Below are 17,703 nucleotides of genomic sequence, written 5' to 3'. Positions count from 1 at the left end.
AATCAGCCACCACATATATGAGCCTTTAATAAACCGTTACCACAAAGTCTGAAGTACTCAGTTGTACTGAACGTCTCTGTGTGCTGTAGATTTACAGTTTACCTTCACTGTAAACTGTCTACAAACCCTGTTCCAGCATGACAATGTCCCTGTGCACAAAGCAGCTCCATGAAGACCTGCTGTAGAGGTGAAGGCTGGAATAAGAGGAAGAACTCGAGTGTCCTGCACTGATCTCTGACTCTGACTCAAACCCACTGAACACCTTTAGGACGGACCAAAACTGAAGTCTCGTCAACATCCCAACAACAGTGTCTGATCTCACTGGTGCTCTTGTAACTGAATGATCACTAATCCCCAGTTTCATATTTACGTCTCTGGTCATTAGTACACAAACGGCGCACCAACTACTGTAAGACTTGTTTAGAATGTGATATTGAAAAGAGAACCAATTACACTCATTTAATCCAAACTCCGGCATTAATAAAACTTTTTCAGACTCCAAGGATCTCAGTTGTTTAAATGTTAAGAGCAATTGAGTGCAGAGAAAAAAGAGAAAAGTGGGAAACACATGACAAGGACAATGTCTTGCTGCAGGAGCTATGAAATGCGATACAGACAGCAAGACATTGTCCTTTTCATGTGAAACTACCAAAATGATGAACTGATGTTCTCATTTGGAAAGAACGTCATTTGAAACAATACCTCAAAAGACTATAACTTACAACAATAACAAAATGAGGGAAAGTCAAGGGATTTGGTCACAGTCTGAATGTGTGTATATGTGTGTAAAGAAGAAAATACTCATACAATCTCATCCACTCATCCAATGTCTATAGGTACAAGAATGTGTTAAAGAAGGCTCAGAAACACGAACTCCAGAAGCATGATGTGATCTTGTGCACCTGCTCAACTGCTCTAAAACCGATCCTAATGGAGACCATGGACTTCCGACAGATCCTAATCGACGAGTGTGCCATGGCTACAGAACCAGAAGCCTTCATTCCTTTAGTCTCACATAAACCTGAGCAGGTGAGGACGCTGTCTTTTTTACATATGACCAATTTTCCTACCAGAATGTCCTAAATCATGTGTGAACTTTTGTGTTGAGTAATGTTTTACGTGCACACCTAAAAGATCACTGTACAATTGATGAAATCCACTGGAGCTGACTTCATGAGTCAGTACAAACAAACCAGGTTGAAATAAAAGAGAAAATTTTAGACTATATAAAGTCATTCATTCATTCATTCATCTTCTACCGCTTATCCGAACTACCTCGGGTCACGGGGAGCCTGTGCCTATCTCAGGCGTCATTGGGCATCAAGGTAGGATACACCCTGGACGGAGTGCCAACCCATCGCAGGGCACACACACACACACTCATTCACTCACGCAATCACACACTACGGACAATATTCCAGAGATGCCAATCAACCTACCAAGCATGTCTTTGGACTGGGGGAGGAAACCGGAGTACCCGGAGGAAACCCCCGAGGCACGGGGAGAACATGCAAACTCCACACACACAAGGTGGAGGCGGGAATTGAACCCTGACCCTGGAGGTGTGAGGCGAACGTGCTAACCACTAAGCCACCGTGCCCCCACAATATAAAGTCATTTTATTAATTTTTTTGTAGATTGTGCTTTTAGGTGACCACAAACAGATTCGGCCAATCGTCACATGCTCCCCTGTGAAGGAGCTCGGCATGGATAAGTCTCTCTTTGAACGATATATGCACCAGGCAGTGATGCTGGACACACAATACAGAATGGTAAATGAATAAACAACTATAAAATTTGTCATTTACAATTTCAAACAAAGATAACAAGGCCAAAAGACACTAAACCTCTTCTGTGTTTTATAGCATAAGAGTATCTGTGAGTTTCCCTCAGCTGAATTTTATGAGGGGAAACTAAAGACTGGAACTAAGGAAAGACGCTGCCTTCTGTTGGACAAAAACAACATGCCAACTGCTATCCTGTTTGGTCATGTTGAAGGAGAAGAGATCAGTTTATCAGTTTCCACAACGGCTGGAAATGAACATTCAGCAGCGAATGAATTGGAGGCCAAGCAAGCGGTAAGCTGAAGACTGATGTCTACTCCTACTGTATAAAAAGACTGATATACACTTTCATTAGTCTTTGTGAGAGACCAAGCAGTTAATACAACACAATCATCATCATTGTCTCTTCACTGTTAACCTGATCAGGTTCGGGTTGCAAATCTGCTAATCCGTCAGTCTCACTTGAAACCAGAGGACGTTGTCATTCTGACCCCCTACAATGCACAGATGTCTAAAATCAAGCAGATGTTGGAGAAGAAGAAAAATCAGGCCGTTAAGGATGTCAGTGTTTTTACAATTATGAAGAGCCAAGGTGAATTTAATAATCACTACCTCACACAAAATGCTGTTTAAAAGTTTGGAATCACTCCCAATATTTTCCACAAAAAACTATATTTTTATTCATCAAATAACTTTTATATATATGATTATTTTTATACACTAAAAAGGACTGAGTGTAACTTCTGAAAGCTGATAGACTGAAACCTGTATTATCAGCTATAATAGTGTTAATGTATGTATGATAATGTATTGTGTGTGTAGGGAGCGAGTGGCGTTATGTGATACTCTCTACAGTTCGTTCTTGCCCACTTTCTGAGATAGAAGATGAGCCGTACAAATACAAAGGGTGGCTGGGGAAGAAACTTGGCTTCATCACAGACCCAAACCAGGTCAACGTCGCTATCACGCGTGCTCAGGACGGACTCTGCATTCTGGGTAAAACAACAAAGAAAATATCCATTTTGATTGTTGTTGTGACACCAGTACAGAGAATGTAACTTCTTTCTTCTCTTTCTTTTTTTACTTTTACTATTCAGTCCACCTCACAGTAAATATTCTGATACTCAGTTCAGTAGTATTGATTTAAGTTAAACAGTCTCACAAGGACAGTTTTATACAACAAAGTAGACATAGGCTGTTTTGGGATTACTGTAAATGGAACCACTGGAGACTTTGTGCTTTGTGCTCGGGTCTTCATCAGTGAACATTTGAAGACTTTGGCAGGAATAAATTAAGTGATAAGGGACGTGTTAAATCTTTAATGAACTCAGAATCGACTCTGATCTATTAGTTCCTCAGGAGCTGAAGTTCCTCCTGGCTGTTTAATTCTACTGGACTACAGACTGTTGTAGAAAGGACATTATTTACATTGACATTATTTCCTGTCCAGTGTCAACCAAATGAGGATGAGGTTCACTTCTGAGTCTGGTTCCTCTGGTCTGGACTCTCATTATCTCAGGGAGTTTTTCCTCACCACCGTCACCTCAGGCTTGATCATTAGGGACCAGAAGCAGCGAAAAAGTGTGACAGTTAAACTACATTAAAAACACAGAGGTTCCTGCTCGCATAATGACTCTGTTTTGACTGAAAACATCTTAATGCGACAAAAAATAGATCAAATGAACAATGAAGCCATAGTATAAAGTACTTTCTATGCATTTATTACAGTATGACTGAACATGTATTCTATGTAAGGGATTACTCAGCTTTAGCTTCAGCACAGAGACTTCATTCAGAGAAGTCCATTGTATTGCTCAAGCCGCAAAGCATCTATGAAAAAAACACATTGGAAAATTAAAATGGACGAAAACCCAAAGATATTAGATAATTAGACGCAGATATATAATTTTATATTTATATTTTATACTGCTTCATGTGAATAGACCAGAATCCTCTACAATACAGAGTTATATGAAAAGATTCACTCAGCTGATAACCATCAGATGTTCTGTCTGCTTTTCAGGCAATCGTTACTTACTGAACTGCAGTGCGCTGTGGAGAAGACTGCTGTCTCACTACCAGCAAAAGAACTGTGTTCTGGACTCTGCTGAGGACATTAGAGTCATGAAAGTTTAAGAAATATGTAAAAAGTGTGAATATGAAATGGTGCTCGTCTCCCTGAGGAACAGGGATCGTGGTGCTCAGGCTTGATCATTGGGGATAAATACAAACACATTTAAATATAAGTCTAATTTTAATCTTGAACCTTTTTATAATATTAATCTTTGTATAATAAATGTTTTGTATTATATTTATGTCCATTTTTAAAAGAGCCATAGAAATAAAATTGAATTGAATTTGAAATGATTTTATTCTACATCACAGATCAGGAGCCTGGTGAAGTTTCTTTACTCAAAGGTTCAGTAAACAGTACCAACATATTAATACTATTAAAGGAAGCAGAGATACTTGATCTGCACTGATGTGATGGACGTCATGGACACTAAAACTGAGAGTGTAGCAGATTAAAAACCTCAGATTCAGACACACCTCTCCACTTCACGCAAAGGTACAACAAAGCGTTTCAATTCCATTCAAGCAAAAGATTATAAAAATCCCTCAACAGCTTGTGCAGTTTACTGTAAGAACCGCCTTCATCTCTCTCAAATACATCTACGCTAGCTGATATAAACATGGATATAAAACTATGTACAGAATAAAAGACATTTACTTTGGCAACCGTCTCATGGACACCTACACGAGACCTGCACCTGTCTTTGGCATGTCATATAGTAAAGCATATAAAGTGTGAAAAGAGATCAATTACTGTTTATTCTACAGACAGATTCTGAAATTACAGATTTGTTGGTACTCAAGAAAAGATGATGAATATTTGGGTTAGAGCGAGATTTCAAATTGAAATTAGTTTCACACACATCCTCTGTCTTCAGCCATGAATCAGTCACTCAGCGTGTTTACATGGAGAAATTTAGCACACTGAACATGTTCTATGATCATCTATGTTCTATGGCCTATGATCTGAATCCCATTGAGTCTTTAGACAGAGCTGAAACTTGCAGTCTGAAGAAGACACCGTTAGACCTGAGACAGACTTCCTGAGGATCACTGGACCACACTACCTGAGTCTCATCCAGAAACCGCTTTATGATTAGGTTAAAGCTGCCATCATTTTTTGGCCGTTATCTTTTGTTTCATGATTTCTTGACATGGAAGGGTACCAACAAATTTGTCCATGTCTATAAGAGTATTAAAAATGTAACGCAAATAAACTTTATAACAAACACTGAGTAATCCAGGGAGTATAGCCTTGTCTTTTAGATTAAAACAGCACTATTCAGTCTGTGTGCTCTTTCAGTCGAAAGGATCTTCTGCTTGGGCTCACCAGATGTCGGATGTTTATGGAAAATCCTGTAAAACACACATAATGTACAGCACATACAGTCCATCAGTCTCAAAACTATTCCATTAAACCAGCAGGACACCATAGGTGTAACAATTCATACGGATTCACCCATCAACCCGTTTACATTAGAATCTGAATCTGAACACTATTAATACAGAACAGATTCAGCTGAACAAACACAGGATATGATGTGAAGATCATTTTCTGTCTCACCAAAAAACATGAGGAGGAGGTAGAGTCGGAGCGAGTAGGAGAAACTGACGGAGAAACCCACTGCCTCAGGGAGAGGAACGCTGAAGAGTCTGGTCTGATCGAACAGCGGAAGAGACTGGAGCACAGCAACGACTGCAACACAACCACAGAAGGTGAACTGCTTCTGCTTTGTCTTCTGTCCCCCAAATAACCCCTGGGGCAGCGCTCATACACAGGAAAATGTACGCAGACAAACCAGAACCACTGCATGGCTGTATCATGCATCACAGGGTTTTAATCTAAGCACCAGACTGAGGATTTGACATTTCAGAAATCACACCTCTGTTGGTTCATTCAGTGTGAACCACTGAGGATCAAAACCGTCTCTCAAGCTCTTCAGAGAAAAACAAAGAGCTGGGGCTTGTGTTCAGAGAATTAAACAGTGAACTTGTGTGAGATGTTCACATCATTCAGCAGTATGGAGCGGGGGAGCGGGGTGGGGCTAGAACCAGAGGAACAGGGTGGAGCTAGAACCGGAGGAGTGTGGTGGGGCTAGAACCGGAGGAACAGGGTGGGACTGGAAATGTCTTTGTAGTTTCTTAGTGTTTCTTCAATTTTTCAGTCCACACACATGCATACACATGCACACAGATGTACACAGACACACAGATGCACTCACACACAAACAGACGTGCACACACACACAAACACTCACAGACGCATGTACACGCACACAGATGTACACACATGGACACAGACACACACATGCATGCACACACGGACATAGAAATGCAAGACAGATTTCCTCACCTTCTGTCAGTGTAGTGAGGGGATACAGCAGTGCATGACGGAGCCAGATCAGTATCCTGAACTTGGCATTGAGACTCAGCACGGGAAACGCAAGCCTACACACACACACACGCACACACACACATACATAGACTTACTGTACGCATTTGACCTGAACACCTATAAATCTTTCCACTGATTTAGTGACTCACCTGAAGACCTCAGAGATACTCCAGAGATAAAAAACCCAGAAGACCACGCTGCTCTCCTGCATCTCTGGCAAACTGCCAAAGACCACAAACAGAACCACGTTCCTCCCCATCATCTTCACACCATCGCCACAGACACAACCAGCCCAGGAAAAATCAGAAACAGAATCAGAAATACAACACAGAACATTAGTAAATTAGACGATTGTTTATATATAATTAAAAGATCCATAGCTTCGCAGGAGGATAAACCATGAGCACCCTCTCAAATTTATCTAAGAAACTGCTCCAGTAAATGAATGAGTAGTTGAACAGTGGATATAGGAAAGAACTCTAAAACTCTACAAAGTTTATATTCAATAAAACACACACACAGATACAAGATACAAATTGGTGACCAAAAAAACCTTCAACTTAAACACCTACATATAGTGTGTGAGGTATTGGACCGAGTTTGAGCCAGTGTTCAAAAACTAACTGAGAGGATTTTATGTAGAAGAGACTGGTGTTAATCCGTCCAGTTCAGTTCCTAAGACTTCTGTGTACTGACACTGTTTAGATTCCTCCTGGTGACCCAACAGCCTACTAGCATACCCGATGATGCATTTTTCCTTTAATCTGTCACACATTTGTATAATGAGGAACACAGTTGCACAGCCTTGCCTGTATCATGGCAGGGAAGACGGGTGTATTAACCAGACCGACTGCTGCGTTAATCACCTCCAGAACCGCCAACATCTGACAGCCGTACAGCACCGCAGCACAGGAGCTAAACGCACTATACAAAGCACCTAGAGATCCAATAGATTCACATGTTAGATATACAGTTACAGATAACTTACATACGGTATCATAACCTGGCTGTAAATTCACCAATGATCATCATCTACATGTGTAAATAGTTATATACATATCACACATCACATATATTTACAGTATACAGTCCCACTGTTCTTTCTCAAAGCCCTGGTATATAAGCACACACTGGATATAATGTGTGATCATCACATTGTGTTTAAATATCAGCTGGAGCCTAACCTTGACCATGCAGGATGAGATTGGCTGTCAGAAGGCTGAGGGTCCAGGAGAAGCCCAGGAACTGAAGTAGGTTGTACACAAACAGGTAGTGTCTTCTCAGGGTGTCCAGCACTGCAGTAAATTTAACACAAACTTCACTGCATCTACAGAGATTTACTCACACACTGTTCCACTGCTGAGATGTGGATGTGTCTTACCACTGCACTGCTCCTCATGTTTACCAGCTGGAATTCTCTGTGTGGCCTCCTAAAATAGATCACAGCCCATTAACACAAAAAATAAAGGTTTTATCCAAAGTACACCCAAAAATATTGTAAGTGAAGAAGTTTGGGATCAAAAGATGAGAACTCAGAACTGAGCATGTCGTTCCAATACATTTAAAGGGGACTGTTTATGTCTCAGAACATCATTTTTTTTTTTTTTTTTTACAAATGTCCTAAATGCTCTAAGACAAGTTCTTACAGCAGATACTTCATTCATTTATTCATTCATTCATTGTTTAATTGTTGATCAATGAAGAGATCACTAATCACTAGGCCTTGTTTTTGTTATTACAAGAATATATTTGTCTATTCAACAGAGAGGCTGGATGCTGGAATCTGATTGGTCAGAAGGTGTGCATTATTTTTGTATAACAGCAGAGGTAGCTCTTCATCTTTTTCTTCTTTTTTTTTTGCTTGTTAACTCTGGAGAAAAATATACAGCTACTGTAACACAAGTGATAACTAATCTGTTTCCTGGATGAACATAAAAAACACTATAAACTATATAGATTAGGAAGTCTTTCTTTCATTCATTCATGAATGGGGGAAGTCGTGGCCTAATGGTTAGAGAGTCTGACTCCTAACCCTAAGGTTGTCGGTTCGAGTCTCGGGCCGGCCATGACTGAGGCTCCCCAGGTGCCGCAGCATATATGGCTGCCCACTGCTCCGGGTGTGTGTTCACGGTGTGTGTTCAATGCTGTGTGTGTGCACTTTGGATGGGTTAAATGCAGCGAACAAATTCTGAGTATGGGTCACCATACTTAGCCGTATGTCACGTCACTTTTCACTTTCATTAATACATGCTTAAAATGTTATAAATGCAAAATACTGTGGTATAATAAGATGAATAAATATATAACTGAGATATCTCAGAGACTTTTTTGTCAGTCCTGCAATCAAAATGTCTGTGTGTTGTCTAACTAAACTTTCACTACAATCAGGAATCTTTTGTGTGTATGTGTGATTAGGTCTAGGGAAAATTCAGGCATATAATCTATTAGCAGTAAATATACCTGACTAAAGTTTCTGATTGAAGAATTTTATGAATATAAACATACTGTTCAAATTAACTGGCTGTTTGTGTTGTATTATTAACTGTAACACACCTGAACAGATGCAATCTGCTGTGCATGATTTCCCAATTACTGGTTTTCTGGTTTTCTACAAACCAAGACAGAGCTCTTACTGATGAGTAATGGGTGGATGGGTGGATGGATGAATGGTGGATGGATGGATGGATGGATGGATCGAAGTGTGTATGAAAAGATAAGGTGGCTCAGGAGGATATACAGCACAATCTGGATGAGATCTCCAAACAGAAGCTTACCTGCTGCTGATCCATTTCAAACCGTGTGCTTGGAGATCAGATGAAGCGACCACCGGATGTTGAGCTTACATCCCTCCACCAGAGAAACGTTTCATCTTATCGGTCCTGGAAGCCTTCATTTTCGACGTCGAGCAATTATATTATTTTACCTGTTAAACTCTGAACTCTAATCTCATTCAACATAGTCCACAACGCGCGAGGCTTATTTACTGCGTCCTGGTAACGCTACTAGAAATAAACTGGTTGGTGTGTGTGTGTGTGTGTGTGTGTGTGTGTGTGTGTGTGTGTGGGAGGAGACATCACTGCAGTGTCGGAAGTCAAGCCTCTTGTTCGTCCTCTTTATTCCGCAGTTTAGTATTTATAGATTATTATAGTATATTACAGATTATTATATTATAGATTATTCTAGTATATTACAGTATATTATATTATATTATATTATATTATATTATATTATAATTATTATATACCCATTGTCCTCGTCATATATACCATTTTCACACATACTTGCTGGTCTTATGGCGGATGATCTCTAGTAAACTGTCTAGCTACATTGCCTGATTTTTTTACTCGGTGTTAATATATTCTCACTGCAGAAACCACATTAAAGAGACAAACACTCCTTATTTATTACACATCACATATTTCTTTACTAATGATGGGAATTCCGAGTCTTTTCAGTGAGTCAATTCATTCGATTCAGCTGAACGTTTAGAGTCTATACTCTCAGGATCTCATTTTTATTGTTTTGTAGTTTGAGGTATTTAATTTAAAAACTATTCTGTTCCTTTTTTTTTTTTTGTAAAATAGCATTATTTTGCATTGCATTTGATATGAAGTCTTTTAAAACAATGTTAACTTTTAATGTGATTCGTTTGTGTTATTGTGCCTGCGATTCATTAAAAAGATTCATTTCCGTTTATCCTAATAAATGATCACCTTGGCTAGTAGACCAAACAAACAGAGTACATCGAAGTGCACAGTACAGTGAAGCATTTACTAAATTACACCAAAAGTAGCAGCATTACACGATTCTCAGAGTTCAGTTGAAAGAGTCAACTCATTCACAAATGATACCTCAAAAATACACTACATGGCCAGATGTTTATGGACATCTGAGCATGACACTCACATGTACTTGTTGAGATGTTGAACATCTCATTTCAGATTATAAGCTTATAATGAGTTCCACTCTTCTGGAAGGGATTAGTGATCATTCAGTTACAGGAGCATCAGTGAGATCAGACTCTGGTGTTGGGATGTTGAGGAGAATCCAGTTGTTAATTTGTTTGAAGGCAGAGTCAGGGCTCAGTGCAGGACACTCGAGTTCTTTCACTTTCTCTAACCTTCACACCAGGAACATTTGAGCATGATGGTCAGATGATCTCAAACTTTTGGCCACAGTGTGTACTTGCGATGTGGAAATTCCTTCATTATCATATAGATCAGCACAGCAACACAGTGAATCGTATTAAAAACAGAATAAAGAGAACTTTGAACAGAAAATAAAACATGACAGTAAACAGAAATAAACTGTCCATGTGTCCTTCTTCTTTGTGATGGTGAGAAAAAAAATACAGGCTCTGTGATGTTTTCAGGAAAACACATTGCTAGTCAGCTAAGATGTTCAACATATGTATAATAAACTGTATAAACACATTATTAGGCGCTTATGAGAGTCTGATGCATTTCATGTACGGTTAAAAGACACGCTACCTCAGACAAGTGGCTCTAATTGTCCTAGAGCTAAAGGGTACTTTGGAATAATAATTAAAAAAAGAAAAGAAACTCACACATTTGAATGAGGTTTATTTAAATAGGACAATTTTCATTTGTAAGAATGGTTATAACACATGAAAGCCACTGAAGAAGAACACTTCTCTGACCAGAGGCAGTATTCTTTTTTTTTTTTTTTTTTGCTAGTTTGTTTGTTTTTTCTTTGATATTCACACTTTGGTGAAGAGATCTCCCAGTACAGCCAACACTGGAGTCCTTTAAGATTCTCACGATGGCGGGATTCAGGAAACACAAAAACTATGTAGACTCCCGTGAACAGTTTAGAAAGTTGTGAGTGTGACAATGACTAGTTAGTCAGAGCAGTCGGCTATCTGAGAGACTGGATCCTAGCTCGAGTAGGTACAGATCAGTGTGTGACACCTTGGGGATCGTTACTGAACACTCAAACAGGTGTGTACAAAACTCAGGAATAATAATAATCATAATAATAATAATAATAATCATGAAAATGAAGTAAAATGAGCCATTTTGCAGTAGGCATGTGGCAATATTAATGACTCGTATCACAAGTATTGTTAATACTCAAACTCAAGTATTAACACCCCCTTGTTATACATATTGTAGCACTGAAGAAGTGAAATTGACTTAACTGGGATTTGTAATGAATCGACATAAAATTAAAAAAAAAAGTCAGTGTAGACTGCAAAAATGATATGAGTTGTGACTGAAACGTTGTTTACTTAGATATATTCTCTACCAAACTCTCGCAGGTGGACTTATTTTGAGATGGAGTTATATTAAGATCAGTTGAAATGCACATACAGTAACTGACTAATCACCACTTAAATTTAAAATTGAACTATATTGTTTTGTTTTATTTGTACTTCATTATTATGAGGTATTTTGCGGACATTTTCGACACACACCCAACTTTAAATCAATTTCAGCTCCAGGTTATTCCATTACAAAACTTAAATAAGACTAAAGTAGTGAATACTTCTGTAAACGCCTAACAGAACAAGTGTTTTTGTTTCATTCTGGAAAAACACATGCAACGCTGATCCTCAGTGGAATTTCAGCATAGCAACTGTTCACAATAAACCATGCCATGTAACTGAACTGAAAACATGGGACAGTTCGGTGTATCAGCCACGTTGTTCTTCACACGTTACTGACACTGTGGCTGCGTTACACAAACTAATGTTCACTTCCGAGTAACGTAGTGCTGAATCTCAGCTAGTGTAGCCACCGTGCTATCAGCATCCACTTACACTCAAATGCTGCTGCATAATTTATTAGAACTAGATGATGGTAAAAGCTCTAAGAGGAATTACTCTGCCCTCATTAACCAGCCAGAAGTGTTACCCACTGCAGTGTTAGGAATCTGGTAAAGTCTCAGTGTGAGAAAGCATGCAGTGATATTAGGTTTATATCCTAAAGACGTGACACACGGACATGTGCACGTTCTCACTGCACAGCATTTGAACATTATTAGTGTTTAAGGAAATGTGGCAGATCCTCACTTCATCTCAAAATGGCTGTGAAGTGAGAATATTGTGTTCGCATTAACACCACCGCCGGAACATCGCAGTAACAATGTTGACACATGCCTACATGCATGTTAGTGACAAAGCAAGGTTAGACGTGTTCATTTGCTACCTTCAGTAATGAATAGTCAGTTTAATGGCCAATCAAATGCAGAACAATCTGGACAAAACAAATAAATAAAACACCCTAAAGCCCACATTTCTTCCCTTTAACCCAAAGGATACACTCGGCCATATATATGTTAATGTCCAATATGCTTTATTAGTTTTGCACTGGAGCTACAAGACTAAAGTAAATTAAAATTAGTGGAACTCGTCAGCTTCTGCCTGGAATCCTGGTGTAGAGGTGTTACTGGGTGTCTCCCCCTGACACTAGCCAATCACAGGAGGCTGTTAGCTGATGTATGTAGACGAGGGCTGATAGCTCCCTCTCCTCAGTCACTTTTAATGCTCTGTAAACATTTTCTCTTTAAAAGCATCATTATCTCAGCAGCTTATTGAGCATTCTGCCTCGAAACTTTGATTAGTTTCTGAGGGGAGAAATGTTCAGGAATCTTTACAGTGCTGTAACGAGACTGCTGTGTGACACAACTGAGGAAATGCCACAGCTTTGTGCTGATATTCCAGTTTAGGATCTTTAGCCTTGTAGCTGAGATGCAAAACTGAAGAAACTAACAGACAGGTTTGAGTCGATCAATTAAATCATAGAGTAATGGGTATGAAAGTGCATTTGACAACCCCCTCAACACCACCCCAACACACTCCTTTACATATAAGGCTACTTGAACACTGCTGATGTCCTCCTGATAATGTGGTTTCTACTGTAGCTTTCGAGTCTTAACAACAAAAAAAAAAAAATTATAAACCTTATAATTATGAAGCTGAAGAGAGAGTGCGCACGCACGCACACACACGGAAAAAAAGAAGAGAGAAACTGTGTCCCACGCCATGTTTCATGCACTGCAGTTATTTACAGATTGAAATGCCTGACCCCTTATTAACACATACAGGCCTTTTGTTCTTAAGAAAAAGCTTAAGAAAGCGTCAGGTCTGGTGTTCCGGCCAAACTGTGCATGTATGAAACCATGCTCCAGACAAAACCCATCTTAAATCGAACTACTAACAAATAAAAGCTATAGAAAGAAGGGAAAAAACCCCTACTGAGGCCATGTCCATGAACACCCAGGCAGGAGGTAAGAGTGCAGAGCCTCGCTGCAAACTAAACTGCAATACTGACATTGGGGTTCCGTCTTTAATAAAGCTACCTTTTTATTTAGAATAAAATTAAATTAGAATCTCAATAAAAACCAACAGAACAGGCAGGAAAAAGGATGCGACGTGTCGAGGATGTGTGAAGATGGCCGAGAGCGTTTTCCAAACCATCGGACAGTTCGTCCTGGCAGAGAGTTTATGATTGGAGGAATCTTCCTCAGTCCTCTAAATACTCCCATAAGTCCTTCTCATAGCCCTCGTGCACATGCTGCAGCAGAACTCGCCGTCGACTCTCGCAGTATCTACAGCAAACACACACACACACACAGCTAATCAGTTTCATTCATTCTCATTGCTGCTACATTAACACGCTCACGCTATTATATACAGCAGCTCTTCAACACAGACTTGATAAAGAATAAAAGGCTTATACTAAACATGTTATTTACAGTAAAATGTATTTAGGAAGAAACAAACCTCACACATGAAATTAGACATCACTCACACGTTTAGACGTTTTAGGCAAAAAAAAACGTGAACCAGCTGAGATTTGTCGTTAATCCCAGACGTCAGATGAACAGATGGAGATATCTGCAGATGGCACCTCACCTATATTTATCTTGGACTTTCTGTTTGATATCTTGCAAAGAATCTTGGGAAATGTCACGCTCCAGATAGCCTGACAGCACCTCTGTGGCGTTCTCCAGGTCAGCCTGATTGTTCTGAAGCACAGAGAACAAAGTGTTAAATTTGTGAGATTAGACTGGTAGAGATGTGTGAATGAATGAACTCGGTGTGGGTTCCGTCACACCTTCAAACACACAGTACAGTGTTTTAACAGTCGCATGACGTCAGTAGCGTCTGGCTGCATCATCATCTCTTCAATCAGTCCACATTTGCTCACAGCTATTTTGTCTGATCCTGAACTTAACTGTTGTTGAATTACAACACATTTACCAGTGAATAAGCAACAGCTAGCTAATGTTTACATTTGCTCAGGGACACAGCAGGGGCAGCTTGGTGGACCTGGGATTCAAACTCGCAACCTTCCAATCAGTAATCTGACACTTTAAGCACTAAGCTAAAGTCCGGGCCGACTCCCTACATCCACCTGCGTGATCTCGGAGTCAGGTTTTGATTAGGAAACAATTAGATTATATTAGTTGGTTTGGTGTATAATAAGGTGGAAGAGCTCTGAAACTGCCAAGAGTTTTTTTTTTTTAAGCATCCTTTTATTTCTATTAAACATTAACCACTATAAATTAGTCAAATATATTGACTTTCAATCAGTATGAAAACTCATTTAATGTCACTAAATGATTAAAAACCCTAGGTATTATTTACTTGGTGTTATGAACTATTTATTTATGTGAGTGTGGTATCGCTTTTCTTGTAAAAGTGATTATTACATTCCAAAACTAACTAAATCCTCACGTGTACCAAATATTTTCTAGTTCCAGCTGCAATCCCACATCAGTGCAGCACTGTTATGTAGGAGCCTGATGGAGAGCATTAGTGCATGCAGACACCTCGAAAATGATGGACTGGTTGTTCCTCTTGAGGTAGAAGGCAAAGACGTAGGTGAACATGAGTGTGGATCGGCACTGGCACAACACGTCCACGGCCTTCTTCAGGAACTGCACCTCGATCCACGACATGTTGTGCTGCTGCATCTCCTCCATCTTCTGCTTGACCTGCGCGTACAGCTTGTTCTCGAAGCGCAGACTCTGCATGTGATTCATGTAGCGATTGCAGTAAAAAAGATAACGCTGCAGGGCTGCACGGGACCGCTGTGGACCACAAACACGCACACAGACAGACAGAGACAGACAGACAGGCGCGCACACAGACAGAGACAGACAGACAGGCGCGCACACAGACAGAGACAGACAGACAGGCGCACACACAGACAGAGACAGACAGACAGGCGCGCACACAGACAGAGACAGACAGACAGGCGCACACACAGACAGAGACAGACAGACAGGCGCACACACAGACAGAGACAGACAGACAGGCGCACACACAGACAGAGACAGACAGACAGGCGCACACAGAGACACGCGCACACAGACAGACATGCGCACACAGACAGGCGCACACAAACAGACAGACAGACAGGCGCACACAAACAGACAGACAGACAGGCGCACACAAACAGACAGACAGACAGGCGCACACACAGACAGACAGACAGACAGACAGACAGACAGGCGCACACAGACAGACAGACAGCCAGACAGACAGGTACACACACAGACAGACAGACAGGCGCACACAAGCAGACAGACAGACACGCACACACAGACAGACAGACAGGCACGCGCACAGACAGACAGACACGCGCGCACACAGACAGACACGCACGCACACAGACAGACAGGTGCACACACAGACACGCGCACACACACAGACAGACAGACAGACACGTGCACACAGACAGACACAGTCAAACGTGACAAGCTGAGAAAACAAGCCACTCCTGACAAAATACAACAAAAATCAAACTCCATCATTTTAGAATGGACAGAAACAGAAACTATACCATTTACTCAACAAATTCATATTCACTTCTTATTCTCCTCGACACTCACATCACTTATCTAAAATCTGTTTTTCAGTTTAAGCTTCACCCTGAGCAGCTGCTGGGGAAGTTAACGAGCACACGCGTCTCTGACGACGTCCTGCATGACTTTAATACCTAATGCGGTGTGTGTGTTATAATAAGTAAATAGGAAACTTTCAGTAATTAGAGATGATGTGTGAAAAGCATCCATTAGATCGGACCTCAGGACGAGCAATCACTAAGAATGGTGAAAGAGATATTATCATTATCACCATCATATTAGAACATGTTCTCTATCATCAGGATCTACAGGTTTCCTAACAATCGGACCGCAGTGATGGTTTAACTGTTAAAATGAGCTTGATGATACTGTAATAATAATAAAATGTGTGTGAATACACACTACCTCCTGGGCGTCTCTGGCCGCCTTTGCGTCATCTTCGTTGTAGCGGTTGCAGTTGTACCTGCAGAAAACCAGACGGCTGTGGTGAGAGACAGATGTTGTTAACAGCTTCTTTCTTCAGTACGGACCTGACATTGTACACTGGTCATGATTTGATTTGTTTGATTCGATTCTCAGAATACTTTGAGCAAAATATGAATGAAAATTCATATGAATGAAAAGACTAAAAAAGTTTCCCTTCACTGTGGGGCTGGAGTGGTTTTAAAGGCCGTGGTGTAACGTGGTGGTGTTACTGCATAGTGTAGAACACGTCAGTGTGTGTGATCCACAGCTCAGGAATGGCACCGGACGTTACTGCAGTGTGACTCTGGATGTGTTGTAATGAATGAGAGGGTGTGTATAGAATATAGGTGTATAGTAATTTGGGTGAAGTGCACTCACCAGGCCGAGCCATGTGGCTCCCAAGGACCCAGACACACCCAACAGAACTCAGCCTTACAGTTCTGGTTACGGCAAACCATGTGGTTACAACCGCCATCCTTTTCAATGGTTACATGGCACTTGGGACACTCCTGATTACACACACACACATCACTCGGCTAGACAATGTCTTTAGTATGAAGACAGGTGTGCAGATAGTCCGTTTCTTTTTCTTCCTCATACCTTGGTATTTGCTGCAATCCAGTTAGACGTTTCACTGTCATCATCACACTTCTTAATCCACTTCCTCAACCACTAGCAGGAAGAAGACACACAGACGTGCACACAGTAAGAACAGCACATTCTTTAGTTTTTCTCTTAGTGCTTCAGTAACCATCTCAACATCAACACACCTTACACTTCACTGGGTCGTGCCAGTTCTCACCACAATTAAAGCTGCATAGGAAAAAATAATAAGAAAGGAAAAAGATGTAAAACAGATCCAGAACATCCAGGCGACAGTAAAAGCAGTGAGCCAGTGTTCAGTGTTGTGGTTTCTGTCAGACCAAACCAGGGGATTTTACCAGAATTGTCTCCCACATTTGCAGCGCACTGGTTTAGCATCTGGATACTGGACCTTAACCACATGATGACAGTCAGGAGCCGGACACCATTTTAATAGTCTATTACACTGCAAAGAGAAAAGAAAAAAAAACAAACATCAGGATTCAGTCATCAGTCACTGAAACTGAATAATGTAGTAAAGATGCTTTTATTGTCATTTCAACCATA

The 17,703-nt window shown here is 40.5% G+C and overlaps 3 protein-coding genes across 5 annotated transcripts in view; 1 reads left to right on the top strand and 2 right to left on the bottom strand.

The window, feature by feature from the left end:
* helz2a (helicase with zinc finger 2a) overlaps positions 1-4,148 on the top strand; it is a 38,170-nt gene extending 34,022 nt beyond the window's left edge. For all 3 annotated transcript variants that reach the window (XM_060877064.1, XM_060877046.1, XM_060877055.1), the window contains exons 8-13: positions 837-1,029; positions 1,638-1,772; positions 1,866-2,078; positions 2,211-2,376; positions 2,607-2,780; positions 3,808-4,148. In XM_060877064.1, the coding sequence (XP_060733047.1) occupies positions 837-1,029; positions 1,638-1,772; positions 1,866-2,078; positions 2,211-2,376; positions 2,607-2,780; positions 3,808-3,920 (994 nt within the window). In that variant the 3' untranslated portion in view covers positions 3,921-4,148. The remainder of the gene's footprint in view (positions 1-836; positions 1,030-1,637; positions 1,773-1,865; positions 2,079-2,210; positions 2,377-2,606; positions 2,781-3,807) is intronic.
* On the bottom strand, positions 4,137-9,284 carry LOC132850459 (very-long-chain (3R)-3-hydroxyacyl-CoA dehydratase-like). The gene is made up of 8 exons (XM_060877076.1): positions 9,027-9,284; positions 7,634-7,682; positions 7,437-7,547; positions 7,062-7,189; positions 6,402-6,514; positions 6,211-6,305; positions 5,422-5,553; positions 4,137-5,213 (listed from the first exon to the last, which is right to left on the bottom strand). The coding sequence occupies exons 1-8, from the start codon at positions 9,039-9,041 to the stop codon at positions 5,140-5,142; spliced, it is 717 nt and encodes a 238-aa protein (XP_060733059.1). The 5' UTR covers positions 9,042-9,284; the 3' UTR covers positions 4,137-5,139.
* A 1,534-nt stretch (positions 9,285-10,818) lies between these two features.
* Positions 10,819-17,703, bottom strand: part of arih1l (ariadne homolog, ubiquitin-conjugating enzyme E2 binding protein, 1 like) — a 15,839-nt gene continuing 8,954 nt past the window's right edge. The window contains exons 7-14 of the mRNA XM_060877011.1: positions 17,496-17,602; positions 17,325-17,367; positions 17,155-17,226; positions 16,933-17,063; positions 16,495-16,552; positions 15,052-15,312; positions 14,132-14,244; positions 10,819-13,824 (exon numbers count right to left, since the gene is read on the bottom strand). Of these exons, the coding sequence (XP_060732994.1) occupies positions 13,740-13,824; positions 14,132-14,244; positions 15,052-15,312; positions 16,495-16,552; positions 16,933-17,063; positions 17,155-17,226; positions 17,325-17,367; positions 17,496-17,602 (870 nt within the window). The 3' untranslated portion in view covers positions 10,819-13,739. The remainder of the gene's footprint in view (positions 13,825-14,131; positions 14,245-15,051; positions 15,313-16,494; positions 16,553-16,932; positions 17,064-17,154; positions 17,227-17,324; positions 17,368-17,495; positions 17,603-17,703) is intronic.

The sequence above is a fragment of the Tachysurus vachellii genome, chromosome 1 (assembly GCF_030014155.1).
Source record: "Tachysurus vachellii isolate PV-2020 chromosome 1, HZAU_Pvac_v1, whole genome shotgun sequence".
NCBI lineage: Eukaryota > Metazoa > Chordata > Actinopteri > Siluriformes > Bagridae > Tachysurus > Tachysurus vachellii.
Note: the sequence above shows the minus strand (reverse complement) of the source record. Positions and strands in the feature narration are given on the sequence as shown.